Genomic DNA, 22,146 nt, shown 5'->3' on the forward strand with positions numbered 1-22,146 from the left:
CACACACACTCACACACTCACATACACAGAGACACACACAGACACACACACACACACACAAACACACACCTGCCCTCTCCCCTAGATCTGCTCTTAACTGCTGAGTCACTTCTTCAGCACCTTAATTGATTTTTTAAAAAAGTGATATTCTTTCTTCAAGAAGATAAAAGCTAAAAGATATAAATTCTGACGCCTCGATTTATGGACTTTGCTAAGTGGCATTCCTCTTAGACAATAATGTAGAAAAGAGAACCAGGAAGGGTAACACAGGCAATGTCCCATCAGCCCCACGCTAGGCAGGACCTTAGAAATCACCCCGTTCTGCAGCTGTCAGCGATGTTCACAAAAAGAGCAGTTGCATAAGGTGACTCATGAAACCTATGATCCAGACGAGCCGGGCTCTGCAGTGGAGTCCCCAATGAGCCCAAATAAGCCATGAAATCACGGCACCGGGGATGTCAGACTGTCTCCTTTCCTGCATCATAGGTACAGATGTGCGTTTCTTCACTGCTCGCAAGCGCCATCACTCGTTTGCATTTTGGGGCTGTGCTGGATAGTGGATTTTTTTTTGTTGTATTTTTCTTTTTGTTTGTTCATTTTGTTTTGTTTGAGACAAGGTCTTACTGCCTTGGCTGGCCTGGAATTCACTGTGTAGACCAAGCTGGCCTTGAACTCACAGAGATTCACCTGCTTCTGCCTCCACAGTGCTGGGGTTAGAGATATGTGTGGGTACGACCTGACCCGCTCCCTCAGACTTCTGCCACTGTGACTCTATGCCAATGGTCAAGGATTTCATACCAGCAAAGGGAAAGGAAACTATGACAGGGCCTTGTATAAAAATTGTGTTTGACATTAATAAGTTAGCACTCACCTGGCAGCTAAAATCTTAGACTGGGTAGCCTGACTCCAAAGACCTCTTATCCACTGCACCCAGCTGCCTGCTCTGGGATCCTCAAAACCAACTGTCATGTTCTGCAGACCAGCAACTTCCAAAGCTTCCAGGCTCTTTCCTCCCCAACTTGTCCTCCTCCCCCACCGCCCCCCAAAACCCTATACATTTAAGTTCTCAGTAAGTTTAACTCTGTAGTGGTTATACTTTAACTAACTCTATTGCAGTTAAAACACTGTTTGAGTTGATTTTTTTTTCTATTTGTGTTCCTTTACACTTAGCAAGAGCCCCAGACCAAAGGTGGGCTATATTTTAAGTATTAATGAAAGCATTTTCTTAGGGTTTTCATGGCTATAAAGAGACACCATGACCAAGGCAACTCTTATAAAGGACGGCATTTAATTGGGGCTGGCTTACAGGTTCAGAGGTTCAGTTTAGTATCATAATCAAGGCAGGAAGCACGGTGCTAGAAACAGAATAGTGCTTCCAGGCAGCTAGGAGGAGGGTCTCAAAGCCCACTCTGATAGTGACACACTTCCTCCAGCAAGGCCGCACCTCCCAATAGTGCCACCCTCTGGGCCAAGCATATTCAAACGGCCACAGCGGTCACATTCTTCCCTTTGCTATAATAGACTTTCTTGAGGGAAAGGGATACAGGCAGAGAGGTTGCACCAGGAATCGCTTGCGGTGCCTGCATTTCATGTGAAAACACACTTGGGCTGTGTCTGAGGTGGCTCATCTGTAATACCTTCATTTCTCAGGTGTGGACACTGAGGCCCAGAGAGGTGATGTGATTTGCCTAAAGTCATGCAACTAGTGGCAGAACCAGGCCTAGAAGCCAGGTGTCCTGGATCTCAAGATACCCCACTGCCTGAGGAATGGAACAGGTAATGTATCTCAAAGTGGGGGATATGGAGGAGTCCTTGCAGCCTGAGGTGTCTGATATGCACTGAGTCAACAGAGGAAGCAGCCACTCACGAACCTGACATGTTGAGTAGGGTTGATATCAAAGATTTGAAATTCAGGCCCTAAGACCCAAAGACAGAAACTAAGACCCATACCCCCATAGCCGACATCCCCTTCTGAAGGTGGTTTTCCTCTGGTCAGACACATGTCCATCTCCAAACAGTTTGGCCATGACATATCTGGTCATTCTGCTACTCTGGCTCTCATCAATGCAATGCACAGTGGATGCTTTGCAGTGGATGCATGGGGAGGTCAGAAGGGAAGGGAATAAATTGGGGGGTTCCTCTGGAGATCCAGGAGGAAACCAAAGACAAAAAGCTGGCTGGAGGGGTCTGTAGAGGTCCGCTGGTTAACAGCTGCTAACATTAGTCACTAGGAATGCTGTAAGGCAGACAGGAAGTAAAGCTCCACGACATGGGAAGGGAAGAAGGCTCTGGTTTCATATATTCCCACTTGTTTCTAGGGAGTTTCTTAAGCCAAGTATTAGCAAACAAAACCCACGTAGGTTATTATAAGTCAGATATAGCCTGAGTGTTAAGTGTAAGCCCTGATACCAGTCATTGATAATACGTATTCATATCTCTTAAGAGGCAGAAATACCTTTCTATCCACTCAGTGATCATTAGTTGAGAGCCCACCATGTGCAAGGCAGCTGGAATACATCAAGTGAAGTATACAAACATCTGGAGTTCAGTCAGAAGGAGGTTGCCAAATATCCCAGTCACTTGGAAAAGTTAAAGGGAGAGAAAGCTTAGGGGAAAATGATTCAGTTCAATACTATTGATTAAGGTAAAAGCTTCGAAAGAACTGTATTTGTAGATTGAGTTTGACTATGTCTGCTGGAGAATCTTCCAGGCTTAGTGGACAGCACGGAGGGCCTGCCTGAGCTGGCTCTCCTGATTAAGCAGACATCCCGGCATACACTGTGGCAAAGGCACCCTGGGGAAAGGCTGGCAGAACAGAATGTACAAAGGAACATCTTCAGCAGGTAGTCGGGCACCAAGGGATCGAGGCATTTTGTTACAGGTGTGTGGTTATACCCCCAGGGAGTCTAAGAGCATCTATCCACAGGGTGATTGTCAGGCAGGGTGTGAGCCGCAGGCACTGGGTAGTAATTGGTCACCAGGCTAGGGTCCTTGAATCACTTCCAACTCCTGGGAACAGAATGTTCTGTTCCATACAAAGTGTTAGAACAAGGGTTCAGGTAGAGGATAAAAGGGGAAAGTGACCTTGGACCTAGGGCAGAAGGCAGGGCTACAAGAGGCCAGTCATAAGCTTGAATTTGTATTCAAAGATATATATATATATATATATATATATATATATCCAGAAAGACTGAGCATACAAACTCTTACATCCCTCTTGAATAAGGACAAAATCTTTCCCATCCGCACTACTGCTTGACCTGGGTTACAGAGGAGGGAGGATGAGGGAGACCCCATCTCTATGCATCAGGCAGGAGGGGGAAAAGGAGGAGACAACACTTGTTGCTCCTTTTGTCTGTACAAATCCCCACTAGTCCTTTCACGGTTGCCATGGCAACAGTAGTCCTGAGAGTCCTTTTCATTAATTAACCCAGGTCCTCACTCCCAGTGCAGGCATACAGCCCTATTCTGTGCCTGTATCTCTGTCTGCCCACCTTGGGTATCCCTGCTACCCACCGTCATTCTCAATTGTAGCTTCCCTGACCCAGGAATCCATCCTCCACAACCCTGTCTTTCCCTTTTCCACATGCTCTGCCTTCCAGTCTCTACCACTGTGTTCCCTGTGGGGGTTTTCCTATCTCACTGGGCTTTGGGGCTTGGCAGGTCTTCTTAGTCGCACATCTCCACTATCCATCCCCATCAGTGGCTGCACTGTTCAGTTAGACTCTGGATAGCACTGTCTCTGCTCTCCTTCCTGCAGAGTCCAAGTCCCCGGAGTCAGTATCCAGTGGCTCTGCTCCATGGCCAGATGCTTGTGAATCTAGACAGATCCTTCAGTTTGGGGACAGAAGTCAGGTGCCTTACAATGTGCTCTCGTTAGACCTACTCTCGGGAGATGATTCTCCCAGGAGAAGAGGCGTTCAAAACAAGGGAAGCGATTCTAGTTATACATAGTGGAATAAAATATAAAACATAAGCCATTTTATGTCTGTTGTATGTCTGTTTGTACATATGTATGCATGTCTGTCTGTATGCATGTATGTATTTAACAGTGATAGGGATCAAACCCAGGGCCTCCAGCATGCTAGATAAATGCTGTGCCACCGGGTCACAGCCCAGCACATAGAATTTTCAAGTGTTTTGGTAGCTGTGTCTTCATTTAAAAATAGAAACACATGAAACTAATTCAACATCGCACCGAATCCAGAGCTTGTGAAACACCATGGCAACATGTGACCAATAGAAGCATTATTCAACTGCGTGTTCTTTTTAAGTCTTTGAAGCCCAGGGTTTTTGCTGCTGTTGCTGTTTTGTTTTGTTTTTATTTATTATCATTTATTTTTAGCTCTTAAAGCCCAGTTCAATTCTGATGCTCAACTTCCACTGGACAAGTCATGTATTATCTAACGTAGGTGCGCTCTGCTCCCGCTGTAGATGTGGATTTATCTACATTTACATCCGCAGTCAGAAATCACATACCCACGTTGTTCTAGATGTATGCTCACATCTTCCCAGTGGTAATTTAAATATCCAGTGAGCTTTTACTTCCTTTTTACTTCCCTCTTCTCCTCCCAGTTCCTCCCTCTCCACCTCCATTTTTCCCTCCAACCACCCCCCCCATCCACTCATCCTCCGTTTTTAGCCCTGGCATATCAAGCTGCAGTAGGACTAGGCACCTCCTCTCCTATTAAGGGTAGACAAGACAGCCCAGTAGGAGGAAAGGGTCCCAAAGGCAGGCAGCAGAGTCAGAGGCAGCCTCTGCTCCCACTGTTAAGAGTCCCCCCCCCAAAAGCCCAGAACTTTAACCCTCTCCTATGCATTTCCTCCATAGTGATCTTTTTTTTTCTTTTTTCTTTTTTCATTTTTTCGGAGCTGGGGACCGAACCCAGGGCCTTGCGCTTCCTAGGCAAGCGCTCTACCACTGAGCTAAATCCCCAACCCCACTCCATAGTGATCTTTGTCACAATTGTTTGACGTTGAAGCAGAAGCTTGTCCATTTCAGTGACAAGTCCAAACCGTCTCAAGCCACTGTCTCTGAATTGTGAGTGTGGGGTGCAAAGGAGGTTACATACATTGAAGACTAACTCCAAGCGTGTAACTACCAGCAATACATTCTTCAAATTGTTCTTGTAGCTTTTGCAGGAAATTAGCACAGTGTTGGCGATTGCCACTGAAAATGTTTCGTATACAGCTTCATTTTTTAAAAAAGATTTATTTATTAATCTGTTTATTTTATGTACATGGGTATTTTGTCCTCATGCTTGTCTGTGCCCCACTTGTGTGCAGTGCCTGTGAAGGAGAGAAGAGGGTGTAGGATCCCCAGGCCTGTTCCAGAAAACTGTGAGCTGCCTTGTGGGTTCCGGTAGTCTGGGTGGTCAGGAAGAGTAACCAGTGCTCTTAGCCACTGAGCCATTTCTCCAGCCCTGGGTTTATGTTTGAAAGTGCACAAAATCGTAGTTACTGGTTTGCATCATGAAAATTTAGATTTTAATATAAATTCCAATCCTTTCCTAGATAGGGCAAAATCATCTTTTTCTTTCCCTGTGAACTTCAGATTTAGCTTTGTATGTACTGTGATGATGGAATGATGGAAACACAAAACGGAAATCATGGTTATTTTCTGTCTTTGGCTAAAGAGTTCCTGGCAAAGCATGCCGTTTTGTTTCAAGAAAATCTTGAACTGGGACCGACAGTCCTGTGAGTCTTTGTGAAATCGCGCACAGTTTAGGCAACAAACGTTGGCACGGTCCCAGCCTCCCCATGTTCACAGCCTTGTATCTTTTCACAGGTTCCATACACTGGTGGTGATTCATAGCGCTCTACACACACACTGAACAGTTTTAGCAACTGTGTCCATGACACTTTCTAGTCTGCTCCCAAAAGCCACGGGGATATTTTGAGTCTATATCGTACCGTGGAACGAAGCAATAGAGGGAAACATCAGTTTTCCTCCTGTTTGGAGATCCCAATGAGTCTGCATTTCTGGAGCACCATCTGGCACGGCAGGAACAAAATTCTCATAGCTAACCGAACACTCTTCAATGCCAAATGTAAAAGATTACAGCAATCCCTTCCACGATTGTGAGTTGGCAATGCTTCCTGATAAATTTGGAAGGCATTTAGAGTGACAATATCCAACTTTAACTGGGCGGTGTCTTGGTTTCTTTTCTGTTGCTGTGATTTTTAAAAGGAAACAAAACAAAACAAAAAGAAACAAAAGTCAGGTGAAAAAAAAAGGCATTTAAGGGAGAAAGGATTAATTTCAGCTTACGGTTCACAGTCGTCGGGGTGGCAGTCCTGGCGATGGGAACTTGAAGCAGCTGTTCAAGGTTTGCCCACAGTCAGAAGAGTGTGACAGAAGTCATACTAGTGATCAAAGCATAGGGTCATTCTTTTGTGAGCAATGAATCCCTTGCCAAGGGAATAGCCCCACCCACGGTTAAAATGGGTTTCCCACATCAGTAATAAAGGTGATACCCCTCACCCCCTGAGGTGACCAGAGTCCCATCTCCCAGGTGATTCTACATTCTGTTGAGCTGTTGCTAATTAATACTAATAGCCATTAGCAGCATCTTAATGACACGGTTCGCTTAAAATGTACTGAGTTTTCACCTTTTAAATCAGTTTATCATTGATACATTCTTTTATTCTACAGAAAACTATCTGTTGGGCTTTTAAACATTGTTCACGTTCCCCTGTGGAGATGGCCACAGAGGCTGGACTGATTTTCATCCCCACAAGCAAAATCTAAGGGTCCCTTCTCCTCATTTCCAGCACTTGAGATTTAAAAAAAAATGAAAGGAAGCTAAAATTACAGTTTCATACTCACAGCAGCCACATTTGAAGTGCTGAGGGGCAATGTGGAGCTGCCCTCTGGCCAGCTCTGGTCCCCTGAGACAACAGTGCAGAGACAGATCCTCTGCTCAGTGTCCTTCCCTAAAGGGCTGCTGTCTGAGTAGGTGCTCAGAGAGGTTGGTGGGAAGGATATTCTGCAATGTCCTTGACAGCAGCCACTGACCAGAGCAATTCATATAGCTCTCACCTCACCTGACCATGTCCGAGCAATCGAACAACAATAAAGTCTGCTGTGTTATCTATTCTGAGGAACTTTAAGCCAGATTTAAAAATAGACACACAGCTAGATCGAAGATCTATTACTAGGAGGGTGGAGGGAAATCAAGTCGTACCATGTAACAACTTTTTTAATATTATACTTTTAAGATGAACGCCAGGGGGCTTGGTGGTTTAGAGCACCAGCTACTCTTCCAGAATACCTGGGTTCCATTCCCAGCACTCACAAGATGGTTTACAGCCATAACTCTGGTTCAAGGGGAACTGACCCCCTCTTCTGGCCTTCTTGGGCACTGCATACAGAATGTGCACAGACATACATTGTAAACAAAACACATATAAAATAACAATAAGCCTTCTAAAAAGCAAATGATAGGGCTGGAGAAATGGCTCGGCGGTTAAGAGCACTGACTGTTCTTCCAGAGGTCCTGAGTTCAATTCCCAGCAACCACATGGTGGCTCACAACCATCTGTAATGAGATCCAATGCCCTCTTCTGGTGTGTCTGAAGTCAGCAACAGTGTATTCACATACATGAAATAAGCAAATTAATCTAAAAAAAAAAGCGAGGGACAAATCATTAATAGGTAGTAAACACATAGATAAACAGGAAGCAGCCAGGGCACCTGGATGCTATGCATGTGAGATCAGAAGTTCAGTCTTCAGCACCCACTTAAAAAGCAGGGTGTGGCTGTGAATGACTGTAGTGTTAGCAGGCAGGATTTGCTGGCCAGGCTGCCACACAGAATTGATGAGCTCTGGGTTCAGTGAAGGATCCTGTCTAAAAAAATTAAGTGGTGTACAGTTGAGCAAGGAAGACATCTGACGTCAATATTCTCCTTAGTTAATTAGTTAGTCAGCTAGTTTTTGACTACTTGACACAGCTAGAGTTATCTGAGAAGAGGGAGAACATTTCTACCAGACTGGCCCATAGGTAACTCAGTAGAGCATCTTCTTGATTAATGATCGATGCGAGAAGGCCCCTGGGGTAGCCCTGAGTGATATAAGGGAGCAGGCTGAGCAAGCTATGAGAACCAAGCCAGTGTGAAGGGTTCTTTCACAGTCTCTGCTTGAGGTTCTGCCTCTAGGTTACTGCCTGAGTTTGGTTTCCCTCAAATGAGGTACTGCCAGGGGGATATACAAGCTGAATAAACCCTTTCCTTTTCAAGTTGCTTTTGGTCATGATCTTTATCCCAGCAATGAAAAACAAACTAGGGGAGTCAACCTCTGGCCTCTGTGCTTGACTGATGCATGGTGTGTACAGTGACCCAAACACTTGACGCATACATGCACACACGCACACACACACACACACACACACACACACACACATGCATGCATGCACACGTGCACACACACATGCATAAACGCCCAGGTGCACAGATGCACTCAAAGGAGTGGCTACCTCTGTACTTCTGTGGAGGGAGATAGACAACCCAGATCAACCTGGGTTTGATATAAAGTTAAGCCTTCAAGTATTACTCACATAATTAAAATTAACCTAGAAGAAGAAAGAACTTAAGGAAGGGGGAGTCATGACAGAAGCAGAGAGTTGAACAAAGAACCCAATTAAATAGAATTAATTGCAGCACGCATTATACGGTGGCTAAATAAGTTATCACATGGCACAATATTTAATGCAAATGTCAAAAGTAATTCTTCAAGGAGAAGATATACAAATTACATGGTGGCATCTCTATAAACTGAAAATAGGAAATGCCAGGCAGTGATCAAAACTAATTTATGAAACTTTTTGCCTCCAGTGCTTGCCTGGCTACAGGCCAGGGAACATATCCCAAGCTACTGTTGTTTCAGAAGCTCCCAGCCACAGGACCATTGGCATCCAGTCCTCCTGCTCAATATTTCCCAGCCTGCACAGTGGTTGTTCCTACAGGCTTCTTACAGGCTCAGGCCCTCTATTCCTTTTCCTCCTTCAGCCTTCTCTTGTCTCATTACTTAAGTGTATGTGTGGATAAGTGGTAATTGAGTCATAATACCCAAACAGCATAGCCTTTCTCTAGGGTGGGTATAGAGGAGGGAAAACGGCTAATAAAGCCTATAGGACATGCACGGATGAGTTTCATTCTTTAGTTCAAACCCAGAATTACCCTAACCCCTCCTGACACTGAATAAATAAATTAGTCGAGAACAATAATTAAATTAGAAGAGGCCAGAAAATCATCATGGACCCCATTGAAAAGCACCCTGAACTCAGAGCTTCTCGAAAGTGTTTTTGAGTTGAAAACACATCTTCTTCAGCTAGCCTTGTGGGCACTAAGCCCAAGGTGTGTGTCTGAGAATAAGGCACAAACAGACAGGTTATTAAAAATAGAACATTGTCAGCACAAGGACAGTATGTTCATGCTGCAAATGACAGGCAGAGGCAATGTTGACCTCGGGAAGGACGAAATTCGAGGCCACCCTGTGGAACAGCACAGACATAGCCTGGCAGACTAGATCCTCTCAAAGCTATCTGTGTTGTGTTTCCCAACCTGCCTAGTGCACAGCGAACCAGAGGTGCACAGAGAAGAGACAAAGGATGCTTAAAATAACCAGAATCCAAAGTAAGAGAAACAGAGCAGTAACCTTAGCTCTGGGGGAAGAGGGTGCGTATACAGAGCATTCTGCACAGAGTATTGTTTCACTGTGGAGAACACACACACACACACACACACACACACACACACACACACACGGCCAGTACAGTAACATTCACAGATGTCTACTAGTGAAAAAGCATAGCATTGAGGGATTGAGGGGAGAAAGAAGAAATAGATATTGGGCTGACAAAATGGCACCGTGAGTAAAGGTGCTTGCTGCCAAGCCTGACAACCTGAGTTCAGTCCCTGGAACCCACAAGAGGGAAGGAGAGAACTAATTCCCATGAGCTGTTCTCTGACCTCCACACATGCACCATGGTATATAAGCCTACACGCAGACACACAGGAATACGGGAATAAATAAATAAAAACATCTTGAGAATAGATGTTGTCCCAGGAGAGTGCAATTCTGTTTTTAAACTTCTTTACCATAACCAACACCCGTGTGTGCTGCAGGAGCAGTCCTGTGAGTTGCTTCCCTTTACATACCGGACACTGAGCTTTTAAAAGACTGTAAAATGTTCTCCTCACTCTGGAACGTGATAAGACACCTGATACACAACAGAGACCAGACCAATCAAATGGGATGTTTGGCAAAGATGATTCAAAAGGTGCTTTTTTAAATTTGCTTCATTTGATTGTAATTAAAGGTAGAGCATGAAGGGTAGGGAGATGGCTTAGTCAATGAAACAGTTCCACGACCTGAGTTTGATCCCCAGATCTCACATTCAGAAAACCTGCACATGAGCTAGAGCGATGGCTCATCTGTTAAGAGCACTGGTGGCTCTTGCAGAGGACCTGTATTCTGTTCCCTGCATCCACATGGTGACTCGCAGCCATCTGTAACTCCAGTATCAGGTAATCAGAAACCCTCTGGCCATGTCTTCCATGGGTATCAGACATATACTACATTGGCCCGCATGCAGACACTCATACATCATATAAAAACCTAAATAAAATAGAAAGAAAGAGAGAGAGAGAGAGAGAGAGAGAGAGAGAGAGAGAGAGAGAGAGAGAGACCAAGTTTCCTCTACTGGTCTCCACATGCAGGTACATGAACACCTACATGGGGAACCATAAACATGGGCATGCATACACAGAAACTTGAAGACATGTGTCTTACACTTTTCCTTGCTTTGAATCAGTTCTTGGATCCAGGAGCATGTACACAGTCATACACTGACTGAGTCCATTATACTAGATTAGCCAGAGGGAGCCACTCCAATGCCAACTGCAGCTTGAGACATCAAAGAGGCAAGCACCATTTTCCATGACAACCTTCTGGCAGGACTGGCATGCCCCTCCACAGCAAAATGCTTGTCTGACATCACAGGCGGTTTGATCCCTTGCACCTTAAAGCAAGTGAACAAGTGAGTCCCCTGACAAACTTGACCAGTGCACCAAGCGTTTATTATTTTTGACTTTGGCACCACTGAAACCATCCTCTGTCTGAAGCTAAGAGTTCTTGCCATTCTTAGACTTAGACAAAAAGAAAGAAAAGACAGGAATGTGTAAAGGTGCAGGCATAGTTTAATTTTCTGTTAAGTAGCATCTAACGTGTTTTCAGAGTAGTTAGAAAGTTTTAGAACTCTAGTTAGGACAAGTGAGGGAGCGCAGCAGATGAAGTCACTTATTTCAAAGGCAGACGATCAGTTTCAACCCTAGAATTCACATGGTAGGAGAGAGCCAACTCCTGCAGTCTTCTGAACTCCACCTACATGCCGTGGCACACACACCTATAGACACATATACCATATATACAACAATAAGAACTAAAAGCAAGTGTTTCACAACCTAAACCTCTTTAGATAAAAGCCCATGTTTTATATTCTAAAAATCCCTGGGTCCCACAGCCTGTACCTGAGAGTGCTCTGTTAGAGGCCACCGAGTTCATTGCCTTTCAAACTTCAAGTAAAGCTGAGGAAAAGAACAAAGTAATGTCCCACAGAAATGTTAACAATGTTGAAAAATCTAAAACCAAGCAAGAGATCAGCTATTCTTAGCTAGAGAGGACAAAATACAATGTCAAGATTTAAATAATGGAATTAACAAGTCCCAAGTGATAAGAACACACAAAGAGTGCACATCAAGAGTGCACATGCTCCTCAAACATACAGAATACACATAAACATGGAAATGTGTGAGGACAAAAAAGCCAAGTGGCCCCCGAGGCAGAAGAAGTTATAGAGTGAGGTGCTTGATAGCGGCAAACAACAAATTATATCAAGTTAAGTTTTGATCTGTGTACACGTGCGCATTTGCGTGTGCTCATGTGTGTGTGTATGCATAGTACCATGTGCCACAGAGGGGCACTGTGGAGGTCAAAAGACAGCTCTCTGGAGTCAGTTCTCTCCTGCCACCTTGTGGGATTAGAGATGAAATTTAGGTCTTCAGGCCTGTGTGCGGGCACCTTAACCTCCAAGCCATCTCACTGACCTGTAAGTTTTTATTTATTTATTTATTTTAAAGAAACCAAAATACAGACTGGAGAGATGGCTCAGTGGTTAAGAGCACTGATTGCTCTTCCAAAGGTCCTGAGTTCAAATCCCAACAACCACATGGTGGCCCACAACCATCTGGGACCCGATGTCCTCTTCTGGTGTATCTGACAGCTACAGTGTACCCATATAGATAAAATAAACAAATCTTTAAAACAATAAATCAAAATACTTACAAGTCTTGGGGGGAAAAATCATCCAAGGCCAGGCACAGTGATGCCAGCCTCTAATTGCAGCTCTCAGAGGACGAAGCATGAGGATCTTAGGTTCAAGGTCAATCTGAGTCCACAGGAAAATCCTTAGGACACTGAGAGTTATGGGGGCGGGGTAGAGAGGAGAATGGTCCATTCCTTGAGGAAACAAGATCTGCAGTTTCTATAGAAAATGAAAAATAAAGCATGGACCTTTCAAAACTGAAAAGATGTAGAGAGCTCTGTAACCAGGGGTAAAATCATAATTACATATTTTTATCATGAGAGAATGAAGATCGTTCTGACAGTGGGGTAAGGGCGTTTCTGTGGGTAGAGTTCTTACCACACACGCACGAGCATTGAAATTAGAGTCCCCAGTACTAACACAAACACCTAAATGCAGAGTGAGCATGACTTTCTGCCTATCATCAGGAGACGGACTTCTCGGCCAGAAAGCTCTGGGGTCAAGTGAGAGATTCTATCTCAAATAAAGGTGGGGAGTTTGAAGAAAAGGACCTCAGTACCAACTCATGGCCTCCACGTGTATGTAACGTAACCCATCACACCCGCACATATTCTAGCCCGCAGGTAAGCATGCATGGGTACCCCACACAAAAGCACAAGAGAAAAGGAAAAATGTATGAGAAAGAGCCAAGGGGCTGTAAGTGTCAGGGAAACAGAAAAGCTCATGATAAAAACGGACATCACCAAATTAAGTGATTCAGAGGGCAAAAAACATTAAATTCAACCATTTAATCTGAGCCTTTGATAAAGTCAATAGAGTAAAACTCCAGAAAGACTTTATCAAGGGAAATAGAATCAATAAAATGATAACGTGTTGAAGTAAAAAAGGGGTTTAGGCAGAAACATAGGTGGATAGTGAGGGAATGTTTTGTCATTTCTCGACTAATTAAATTTTTAAGATTTTCTTTCTTTCAAGCCAAAATAGGGAGCTCAATGGAGATGGCTCAGTCAGCGTAGTACTCGCTAAGTAAGCATGGGACAAGAGTTTGGATCCTCAGAATCTACCTGCAATCCCTTCAAAGGGGAACTCTGAGGCAAGCCAACTAGCCAGAGTAACTGAAGGGTGAGTTCTGGGTTCAGTGAGAGACTCTGCTTCAACATACAACATGGATGTCGACTGAGAAAGATACCAAGGGTCAACCTTGGGCCGGCACACATATGCACACATATGCCCATGCACCCACCCATATACATTTGAGCACACATGCATACTACATACATAAAAAGACAAAATATACAGTTGAAGATGTTTATTAACATACTTCCTAATTTGGAGTATTACCTACATTCCTAGACCATGCTAGATCCCCTTGATAGTGCCATGTTTATTCCGTGTCATTTCTAGTGATCACAGAGCATGGATTTTTTATAGTGTTGTGGAGTTTTGTTTATTTATTATTTATTTTAGTTTTTACATGGCTTTCTCAGAAAATGAATGTCTTTTGCTTCTCTGTGCTCTGATGTAGTTGATAAGAATATTCAATGACTTGTTTCAGGCTTTTTGGAAGAACTCAAAAAAATCAAGAAATCATGTAGGGCTGGTGGATTTTAGGCAGAGCACTTATCTAGCACATGCAAGGCCTTATCATCATCATCATCATCATCATCATCATCATCAATGTAATATTTATAAAAATATATCAGTAGTAATAGTTGTAGTGTGGAAGTAAAATTTAAGGACAACTCCTTTTTGAGCCCCCTCATGCCTACAGCAAGTTATTTCCTTGCTTCTCAATAAATGCTACTCACTTATTCTTCAAATAGAAAATGGCCCAGTGGTTAATAGCACTTGCAGAGGACCCTGTACTCACATGGTGGCTCACAACCGTCTGCAACTCCAGTTCCAAGGAACTTAATGCCCCTTTCTGGACTTTAAGGGAAATGCATGCATGTGTGCAGGCAAAACACTCAAGCACACATTTTTAAAAAAAAAAAATCAAATAAAAATCAAAATGTGTTTATTCTGGTAATATTTGTGTTTTTTTCTAGAAATATATATTAATTAATTGTGGAAAGTTTCATAAAACATTGTCTTCCTATTTTGTATTCCTAGTGATATGTTTTTGAGCTGCCTCTTTTTTCTGTTTATTCAACTCAAGATTTAGCTTTTTTCAGATTTGTTTTTATTTCTACTAATGTGGACATATGTATTTAAGTGGACTCAAACATGGGCCTTCCATAAGAACAGTAAGTGTTCTTGACCCCTGACCCCTGAGTCTCCAGGTCCTCTTCTCTTTAATTTCTTTACTTCTTCCTTTCTTGAATCACACCTAGAAAGTGAATTACCATTTCTGCTTCGGGGATCTTGTTAAGAGTTTCTTTGCAGACTGTTAATATCCTTCATTGCTATAAAGAATTCTTCAGGACTATAAAAGATGAGTTCACCATTTGATGTTATAGCACTTGGCATAAAACTGCAAAGTTGACCTTTAAAAATATCTCCATTCAGAATGGATACAACCCACAATGGGAACGCATCTCAGTCCATTGAGGACTTGGCCAACCCGTGTGCAGCTGGAAGCCCTGGACCCAGCCTCAGTACCACATAAGCTGACTGTGGTGTACACACCTGTCATCTCAGTGCTTGACAGGTGGAGGCGAGGGTTTGGAGGGGGATCAAGATCAGCCAGGCAACAGTGTTTGTGGTGATGGTGGTGATCCCAACATGTGGGAAGCAGAGGCAGGAGGATCTCTGTGAGTTCAAGGCCAGCCAACCCTGTCTTGGAAAAAAAGTAAAAGTCATCCTTGGCTATTCAAGATCACCTTTGACTATATAACCCATTTGAAGATAGCCTGGACTGTACAAGACCCTGCCACAAAGTAATTAAGACGGACAGACAGACAGACAGGCAGGCAGGCAGGCAGGCAGGCAGACAGACAGGCAGGCAGACTTTGGGTCCTCCAAACCTTTCTTTCTAAGTTCCTTACTGACTCCAGGCTGACAGTTGGTCTTTAGCATCTGTTGGACGGTGTCTTCTGGCTTTCAGCTTCACTGGAGTTTGGTCCTCTTTGCCTTGGTCGCCTTCATTAGTCTTGGATCCAAGTTTGTCTGACAGAGATCAGGAACCTAGCAGCTCCCAGTTACCTTTGTTTTGCTAAATCCTTCTTCAGATATTTAATCCCAGTCTCACCAGAAAACTTTGGCATGTTCTTTTGTTTCCAAGCAAGAGCTGACATTTTTCTTTAATAATTATTGCATTTTTATTTGTTTATTTCAGGGGTGTGTGTGTGTGTGTGTGTGTGTGTGTGTGTGTGTGTGTGTGTGTGTGTATGGGTGTTTTGGCCACATGTAGTCTGTGCGCCATGCGTGTGCGTGTGCCTGGTACCCATGGAGGCCAAAGGATGTCAGGTTGCCTGGAACTGGAGTTATAGATGATTGTCAGTTATCATGGGGGTGCTGAGCATCAAACTCAGGTCCTCTGCAAAAACAGAAAACACTCTTAATCACTGAGCCATCCCTCTAGTCCTGACCACTGGATTTTGTTGTTATTGATGATAGTTGTTTATTTAAAATTTTTATTTGTGTGTGTGTGTGCACACGCACACACGCACGCGTGAGTATGCACGCACATATGTGCAAGTGATGTAGGAGATAAACAGATCTCTTAAAGCTGGAGCTACAGGCAGATGCGAGGCCCCTGGTTCTTACTGGAAACTGAGCTCAGGTCCTCTGCGAAACTTAGAAAGTTCTTTACTCCTGCCCTACCCTTCTAGCCCCACAGCTCAGGTTTTTACTTTTTTGAGCCAATCTAATTTTTTTCTCTTTAAATTGATTCTTTTGGGGTTTTAAATTCCAAGTTCACTGATGAAGATTTCAAATATGATTTGTCACAATTTGGTCATCATGTACTCTTTAACAAGTCCTATAATCTGACACAGGCACTGTTTGCTCTTCTGTACTGTTTATTTATGTATGTAATTTTAATGTTCACCTTAAGATGGCTTTTATCCTTAGAAAATTTAAATTGGTTTCCAGAATCATCAATTTCTGAACATATTTATTGACAGAAGTAGAAGAAAAATGTCTGTGCTTGCTGGTGTGCTGTATTTCATTTATCTTTACCTCAGAGACAGGTGGAAAAGCAGCAAGGAGGAAGAGTTGGAGAGGCCCTGGGCTCTGCTTCTGCAGTTGAGTTAACCCATACTCCTGGTAGGCTTGGCCCTGGGTGTTCCCTTCCCTTATGTATTGGGTGACTCCTCCCTCCATCTGCTTATTAGGTATGGGGAGGAAGTAGCTAGTCTGGTGTCTCTGCTTGACAGACATGCCATATCTGGTTAATTTCCCGTGGGTTCTCTTCTGTCTGCTCTCTTTTGTGGAAGAGAATGGTAATAGTAAGCACCCTCTCAACTAAACCATGCCAGACCTAGGTGCCTTTTGGCTCTCTCTTGGGCCTAGATATGAGCAAGGGTCTCCCCACCCTCTGGTTCCTCTCCTCACTTGCTTCTCTCCAAGTTTCAGGATGCTGTTAGTATTTCCAGAGTGGTCACCCTTTGCCTTCTGTATTAGTTTTTTTCCCTATCACCGTGACAACGTACCTGAAACTCCTGAAGGGAGGGGGAGTCATTTGGGCTCACAGTTTGAGGGGAAACAGTTCATCATGGAAGCAAAGGCTCAATGGCTACAGTAGCTCATAGATGAGAAGGCTGCTATCATTCAGTCAGCAGTAAGGAGGCAGCCATCCTGGAGCCTGAACAGGACTAGAATCCAGGGGCCCTGCCCTCCAGTGACCTGCCTCCTCTGGCTAGGTCCCTTCATGTCTCTACCACCGCCTCAGCTTCCTCAATATCTGGGAACTAAATTTCTCTTTAATGGAGAAATTCATGTGTAGAAATTTTTCTTAAGATAATGATAGCATAAGAACCTAATGACTCTCTGCAGGAATTATGGTCAGTGCTTGGTTTATAGGACAAGGGCAAGTGATCTGAGTAGCCAAGAAATGAGAACTGCTGGAGAAAGTTATACAGTGCCTGCCAGTAGTATGAGCATTGGTTAAGAAACCCTCCCCTTCCCTGGGTCCTGCTAAGACTGAACCCCCAGTGAACGTGATTGTTGGGGGGAGGGCGGCAATGGGGAGAGGATGGGGAGGGGAATGCCCATAAAGAAGAGGAGGCGGAGGGATTAGGGGGATGTTGGCCGGTAAACCCGGAAAGGAAATAACACTCGAAATGTAAATAAATACTCAAGTTAAAAAAAAAAAAACCCTTCCCCTTATTTGCATAAAGCGGAACATAGGTATGTGGCCCTCACACAAGCATGTTCCCATAGCAGAGTTCTGCAAAAATGCAAACTCTGCTGGAGCAAATCATCATCACGAGCACTGTGTTGTGTCTCAAACAGCACTGAATTCGCATGAAAGAAATTTGCCAATGATCCACGTGAACGAGAGTGTGAGTGGGCAAATGACCCCAGTATGGCCAGAACCATTTGGCCAGAGACAAGTAGAAGAACAGTTTTATTCAGTACATTGGAGAAAGCGAGAAGACATGGGAGGGAGAGAGAGGCTCCATCAAGCTTGATGGTTAGCTATGAGAACTCTCGGGGTTCAGAAAAGCCACTGCCATCAGAGTGACAGCTTATGACAATGAAGGATGCATTGTTAAAGTGAGCATAGGACAGAGATGCACCAGGCATAGGCAACTGCACTTCATTCCCCAGTGTCGATGACGAGTGGCCCTGAAAACCTAACGTGGCCAGGACACCTAAGCCAAGCCTCAGCACCTATGGCTCTACTCAGGATCGGCTATCCAGTCTCTAGCCTCTGGATCAGGGGCAAACCTGATATAGTATGGCCCAAGGGTCCCCTCATAAACCAGAGAACATGAACTACTAGACACAGCCTTCCCTCCCCCTCAGCTGACTAAGATGTTTATCAGACAAGGTCGTCCAAGGGCTAAGGGGGTTACCTCCTAGACACAGACCAAGGAGAAGTGCTTCCTTTAGCTGTTGAGGGATTTAGCCATTTCAGGCTGGCCGAGTTCCCTCTTTCTTAAAGGAGACGTAAATGGAAGCAGGGAGCTGTTGTCAGAAGACATGTGGGCATAGTGCCTGACCAACAACCCTCCCATAAGAATAGGCTGTGAGAATTCCCGAAAAGGATTTATTCGCCAGGGTCTTATGGAGACCTATGAGCAGGCAGAGTCTTGCATCAGAGAAAAAGTGATTGGCTAGGGTAAGGGTGGTAAACAGAAGTCCCAAGAAGCCAAGGGACGAAGGCACATACCAGATGGACTCGTGCTATGCTTAGATTGTACTGTTACTGGACAAGACTTGGAAGTGGAGAGGGCACTCTAATGGGGATGAGAAGCCAGCATAATATATGTGTCTCTGTATGAATATCTATGTGCACATGTGTATATGTACATGTCTTAGGGTTAAATTGTTGTGAAGAGTCACCAAGGAAAACATTTCCTTGGAGATGGCTTACAGTTTCAGAGGTATACTCCGTTCTCATCATGGTGGGAAGCATGGCAGAGTGTAGACACATTTGGTTCTGGAGGAGCCTAGGGTTCTACATTTTCGTCTGCAGGCAGCAGAAGGGGACTGAGTTCCACACTGGGAGGAACGTGAGCCTATTTATAAGACCTCAGAGCCTGCCTATTCATCTATCTGGATGTATGCGCCATGTATGCATGTATAGAAACACCAGAAGTAACCTTCAGGTACGGCTCCTCGGGCTGTATCCACTTCATCTTCTGAGGCTGCAGTGTCTCTCATCGGGGACCTGGGGCTTGCTGATTAGGCTAAGCAGGCTGACCAATGAGCTCCAGGAATCTACCTGTCTCCACCACACGTGTCAGTGCTGGGACTGTAAACATTCAACACCGTGCTTATTTTTAACATACGCACTCTGCCATCTCCCTAGCACCGCCCCCCCAGCATATGTTTTAAAATATTATTACATTCAATTCACTTTGGGTGGGAAGCTGTGACTGTGGTTGCTCTGAAGACACAGAAAATCCCCCCAAAATCGGAATCTTGGTGTTTCTGAGAAATGCAGTGTTAAAAGAACAGTATGGAGGGAGAGGGTACATCTGAAATGAGCCCCAACCCTAGCATCGACTCACTGACATACCTTGATCTCTCGATTCATTTTTACTAAACCAAAGCCAGTCCAAAACTTAATGGCTTAAAACTGCACTACTTCTAATCACTTGTGAGTCTGTAGGCCAGCAAGGCGGTTTCTCTGGGCTGGGCTGAACTTCTTCATGTATGTATGGTCAACTGTAGGCTGGAGACAGCAACTCTGCTGATTTGGACTCTGTTGGTGCCCTGGCCTTAGCTGGACTCAGAGTTCGCTCTAACAGGCATTTCCTCCTAAAAAGCTAGCCTGGGCAGTGGTCAGATTCCCAAAGAGTAGATGAAAGTGTGTGTGGTCTCTTGCAGCCCAGGCTTGCAACCAGCCCACCATCTCCCCTCTTTATTCCCAGTCCATGTACACAACAAGGCTAGTAAGAGAGAAAACAGATTCCCCTTTCAGTGAGAGGAGCTGCTGTCACTTTGCAGAATGACAGCCATGTAACCAGAAAGATGGGATGGAGAACTCCGGTCACTCTGCCACCCACATAGGAGCAAGCTCCTGGGACCTCTGCAGTCCTCAATGGCTTTGTCTATAGACAAGAGACAAGGAACTGTGACGATTCAATGGTTCTGCTTCTAACATGAAGGCTGTGCTTCGATGGGTTTGTCTTAGTTATGGTTTTACTGCTGTGAAGAGGCACCATGACCAAGACAACTCTTATAAAGGAAAACATTTAATTGGGGCTGGCTTACAGTTTAGTCCACTGAACTCGGGGGTTTAGTCCATTATTGTCATGGTGGGAAACATGGTGGCCTGAAGGCAGGAATGATGCTGGAAAAGCAGCTGAGAGTTCTACCTCTGGATCATCAGGCAGCAGGAAGAGACAGTGACACATTGGCCGGGCTTGAGCTTCTAAGACCTCAAAGCCCACCCCTTAGTGATACACTTCCTCCAACAAGGCTGGGCCTCCCAATAGCAACATTCCCCAGGAGCCTATGGGAGCCATTTTTTTATTCAAACCACCAGAGTGCTCCATCTACTTGTTCATGTATTTCTTCTTTTGCTTTTAAATGAGCATTTTACTCTTAGAAACAGACTCTTTATCAATACCACCACCACCATCTTGAGTACTGCACTCTCCTTATCTGCATCAACAAGTTCTGGGTGGTAAAGGAGGATTTTTTTCCCTGCACCTGTTCTTTTAGTCTTTGTCCTCATACTCAGCATCAATCTGTGTGCTTCCGAGATTGACTTGGGGAAGGAAATTGCATTTGCTCTGTTCAGTTAATAAGGCCTCTGTGACTCATCTTCCTCCCCGGGTTCTCTGACTCCACAGTGGGTGGAATGGCCTGAGGGGAGCCTTATGAAGTCTTCACTGCCTCTGTGCCTTTCCCTTGGAACACCCCCTCATCCGTCTCCATGACTACAGTCGGATGCACTAAGGTGCAGTGGGCTCTGGGTCCCACTTCTCACTCCCTTCCCCCCAAGGAGAGGTCATTCTTTGCTCTTCAGGCCAGTGGCAACTTTGGGTAGAGACACCCCTGGAGACTAGACAGCAAGCACTAAGTGCCTTGGTAAGCTGTAATCCCTCTCCACACATTTTAGTCCTGATTAGTGGAGAAGTTTACAGTTTGTTTTTCACACCTTCTCTACTACTTGCCAGCTTCCATTTATAGCAGAGTCTCCAAAATTTCTCTATGAGGAGAGTATCAGCCAGACATCAATGATCCCGAAGTTTTTCGTTGTTTTTGTTTCCGTGTTTTCTCTCAGGGCCCTGCTACTAGCTTTCCATTTTTCATGGTACTAAATGTTTTCTTCAGAACCATTCTGGAAAAAACATTCAGAGCAGAAAACCCAGTTGTACAGTGCTTGAGTAGGATGCACAAAGCCCTGGGTCCAGTCCCCAGCACCAAATTCATCAGGTGAGGTGGCCTGTGTCTGTAATCCCAGCACTTAGGAAGTGGAGACAGGAGGATCCAAAGTCCATGCTTGGCTACATATTGAGTTCAAGGCCAGCGTGGCCTGCCTAAGACCCTGTCTCAGAAATAATAGTAGACGGCTGGGCTTGGTGCCTCCTGCCTGTAAACCAGCCCTTGGGAGGTTGAAGCAGGAGGACCATGAGTTTAAGGCTAGCCTGGACTGCATAGAAAGAACCTGTCTCTGAGTAAATAACCAGTAAATAGTTAACCTCCTTCCCATTAGATTCCCCAGCAGTTTGAAGTCGGCCACAGGAGACATCATCCGTGTGAGTTTCATATCCATTTCTCCCGTCTGGTACCCCAGCTTCTCGATGAAGTGCTGTTAGGTTCAGACACTCTGCTGTCCTCTGTGGGGAAGGACTAGTTACCAGTGACTCATAGTCATGCTCTGCCAGAGAGTGTCATTCTCCGCAGTGGCAGCAAAGGAGGCGGCACTGGAGTGCTAGTTGTAGTTGTGGGATCACAGTAGCAGCCCCAGCTACAGGAGCAGCTAACGGGAAGAGCTGAGGCAAGAGGACTGAGCCCCTAATGGAGGACCAGTATAAGGTTTCACAGCACCCTCATCCCTGAGCGCATTCAACTCTCACCTGAGGCAGCTAACGTTCTCTAGTGTCCACATTTTACAGATGAGTACGTTGAGGCTTAATGAGGGAGCAACGGGAAAGCCAGCATTGCCCAGGTGGAAGCCTTCAGAGCTAGGATACTTAGCGTTCACCTCAACTGCCAGGTCCACAGTATCCCAGACTACCCCTCCCACAGGGGTCT

The 22,146-nt window shown here is 44.8% G+C and overlaps 1 protein-coding gene across 6 annotated transcripts in view; it reads left to right on the top strand.

Annotated features, from left to right (window-relative positions):
- The window catches only part of Tnrc6a (trinucleotide repeat containing adaptor 6A), a 153,541-nt gene that overhangs the window by 26,000 nt on the left and 105,395 nt on the right, over positions 1-22,146 (top strand). For all 6 annotated transcript variants that reach the window (XM_087559779.1, XM_087559783.1, XM_087559784.1 and 3 more), the window contains exon 2: positions 1,651-1,776. In XM_087559779.1, coding sequence (XP_087415905.1) covers positions 1,697-1,776 — 80 coding nt within the window. In that variant the 5' untranslated portion in view covers positions 1,651-1,696. The remainder of the gene's footprint in view (positions 1-1,650; positions 1,777-22,146) is intronic.

The sequence above is a fragment of the Rattus norvegicus genome, chromosome 1 (assembly GCF_021556685.1).
Source record: "Rattus norvegicus strain SHRSP/BbbUtx chromosome 1, alternate assembly SHRSP_T2T, whole genome shotgun sequence".
Taxonomy (NCBI): Eukaryota; Metazoa; Chordata; class Mammalia; order Rodentia; family Muridae; genus Rattus; species Rattus norvegicus.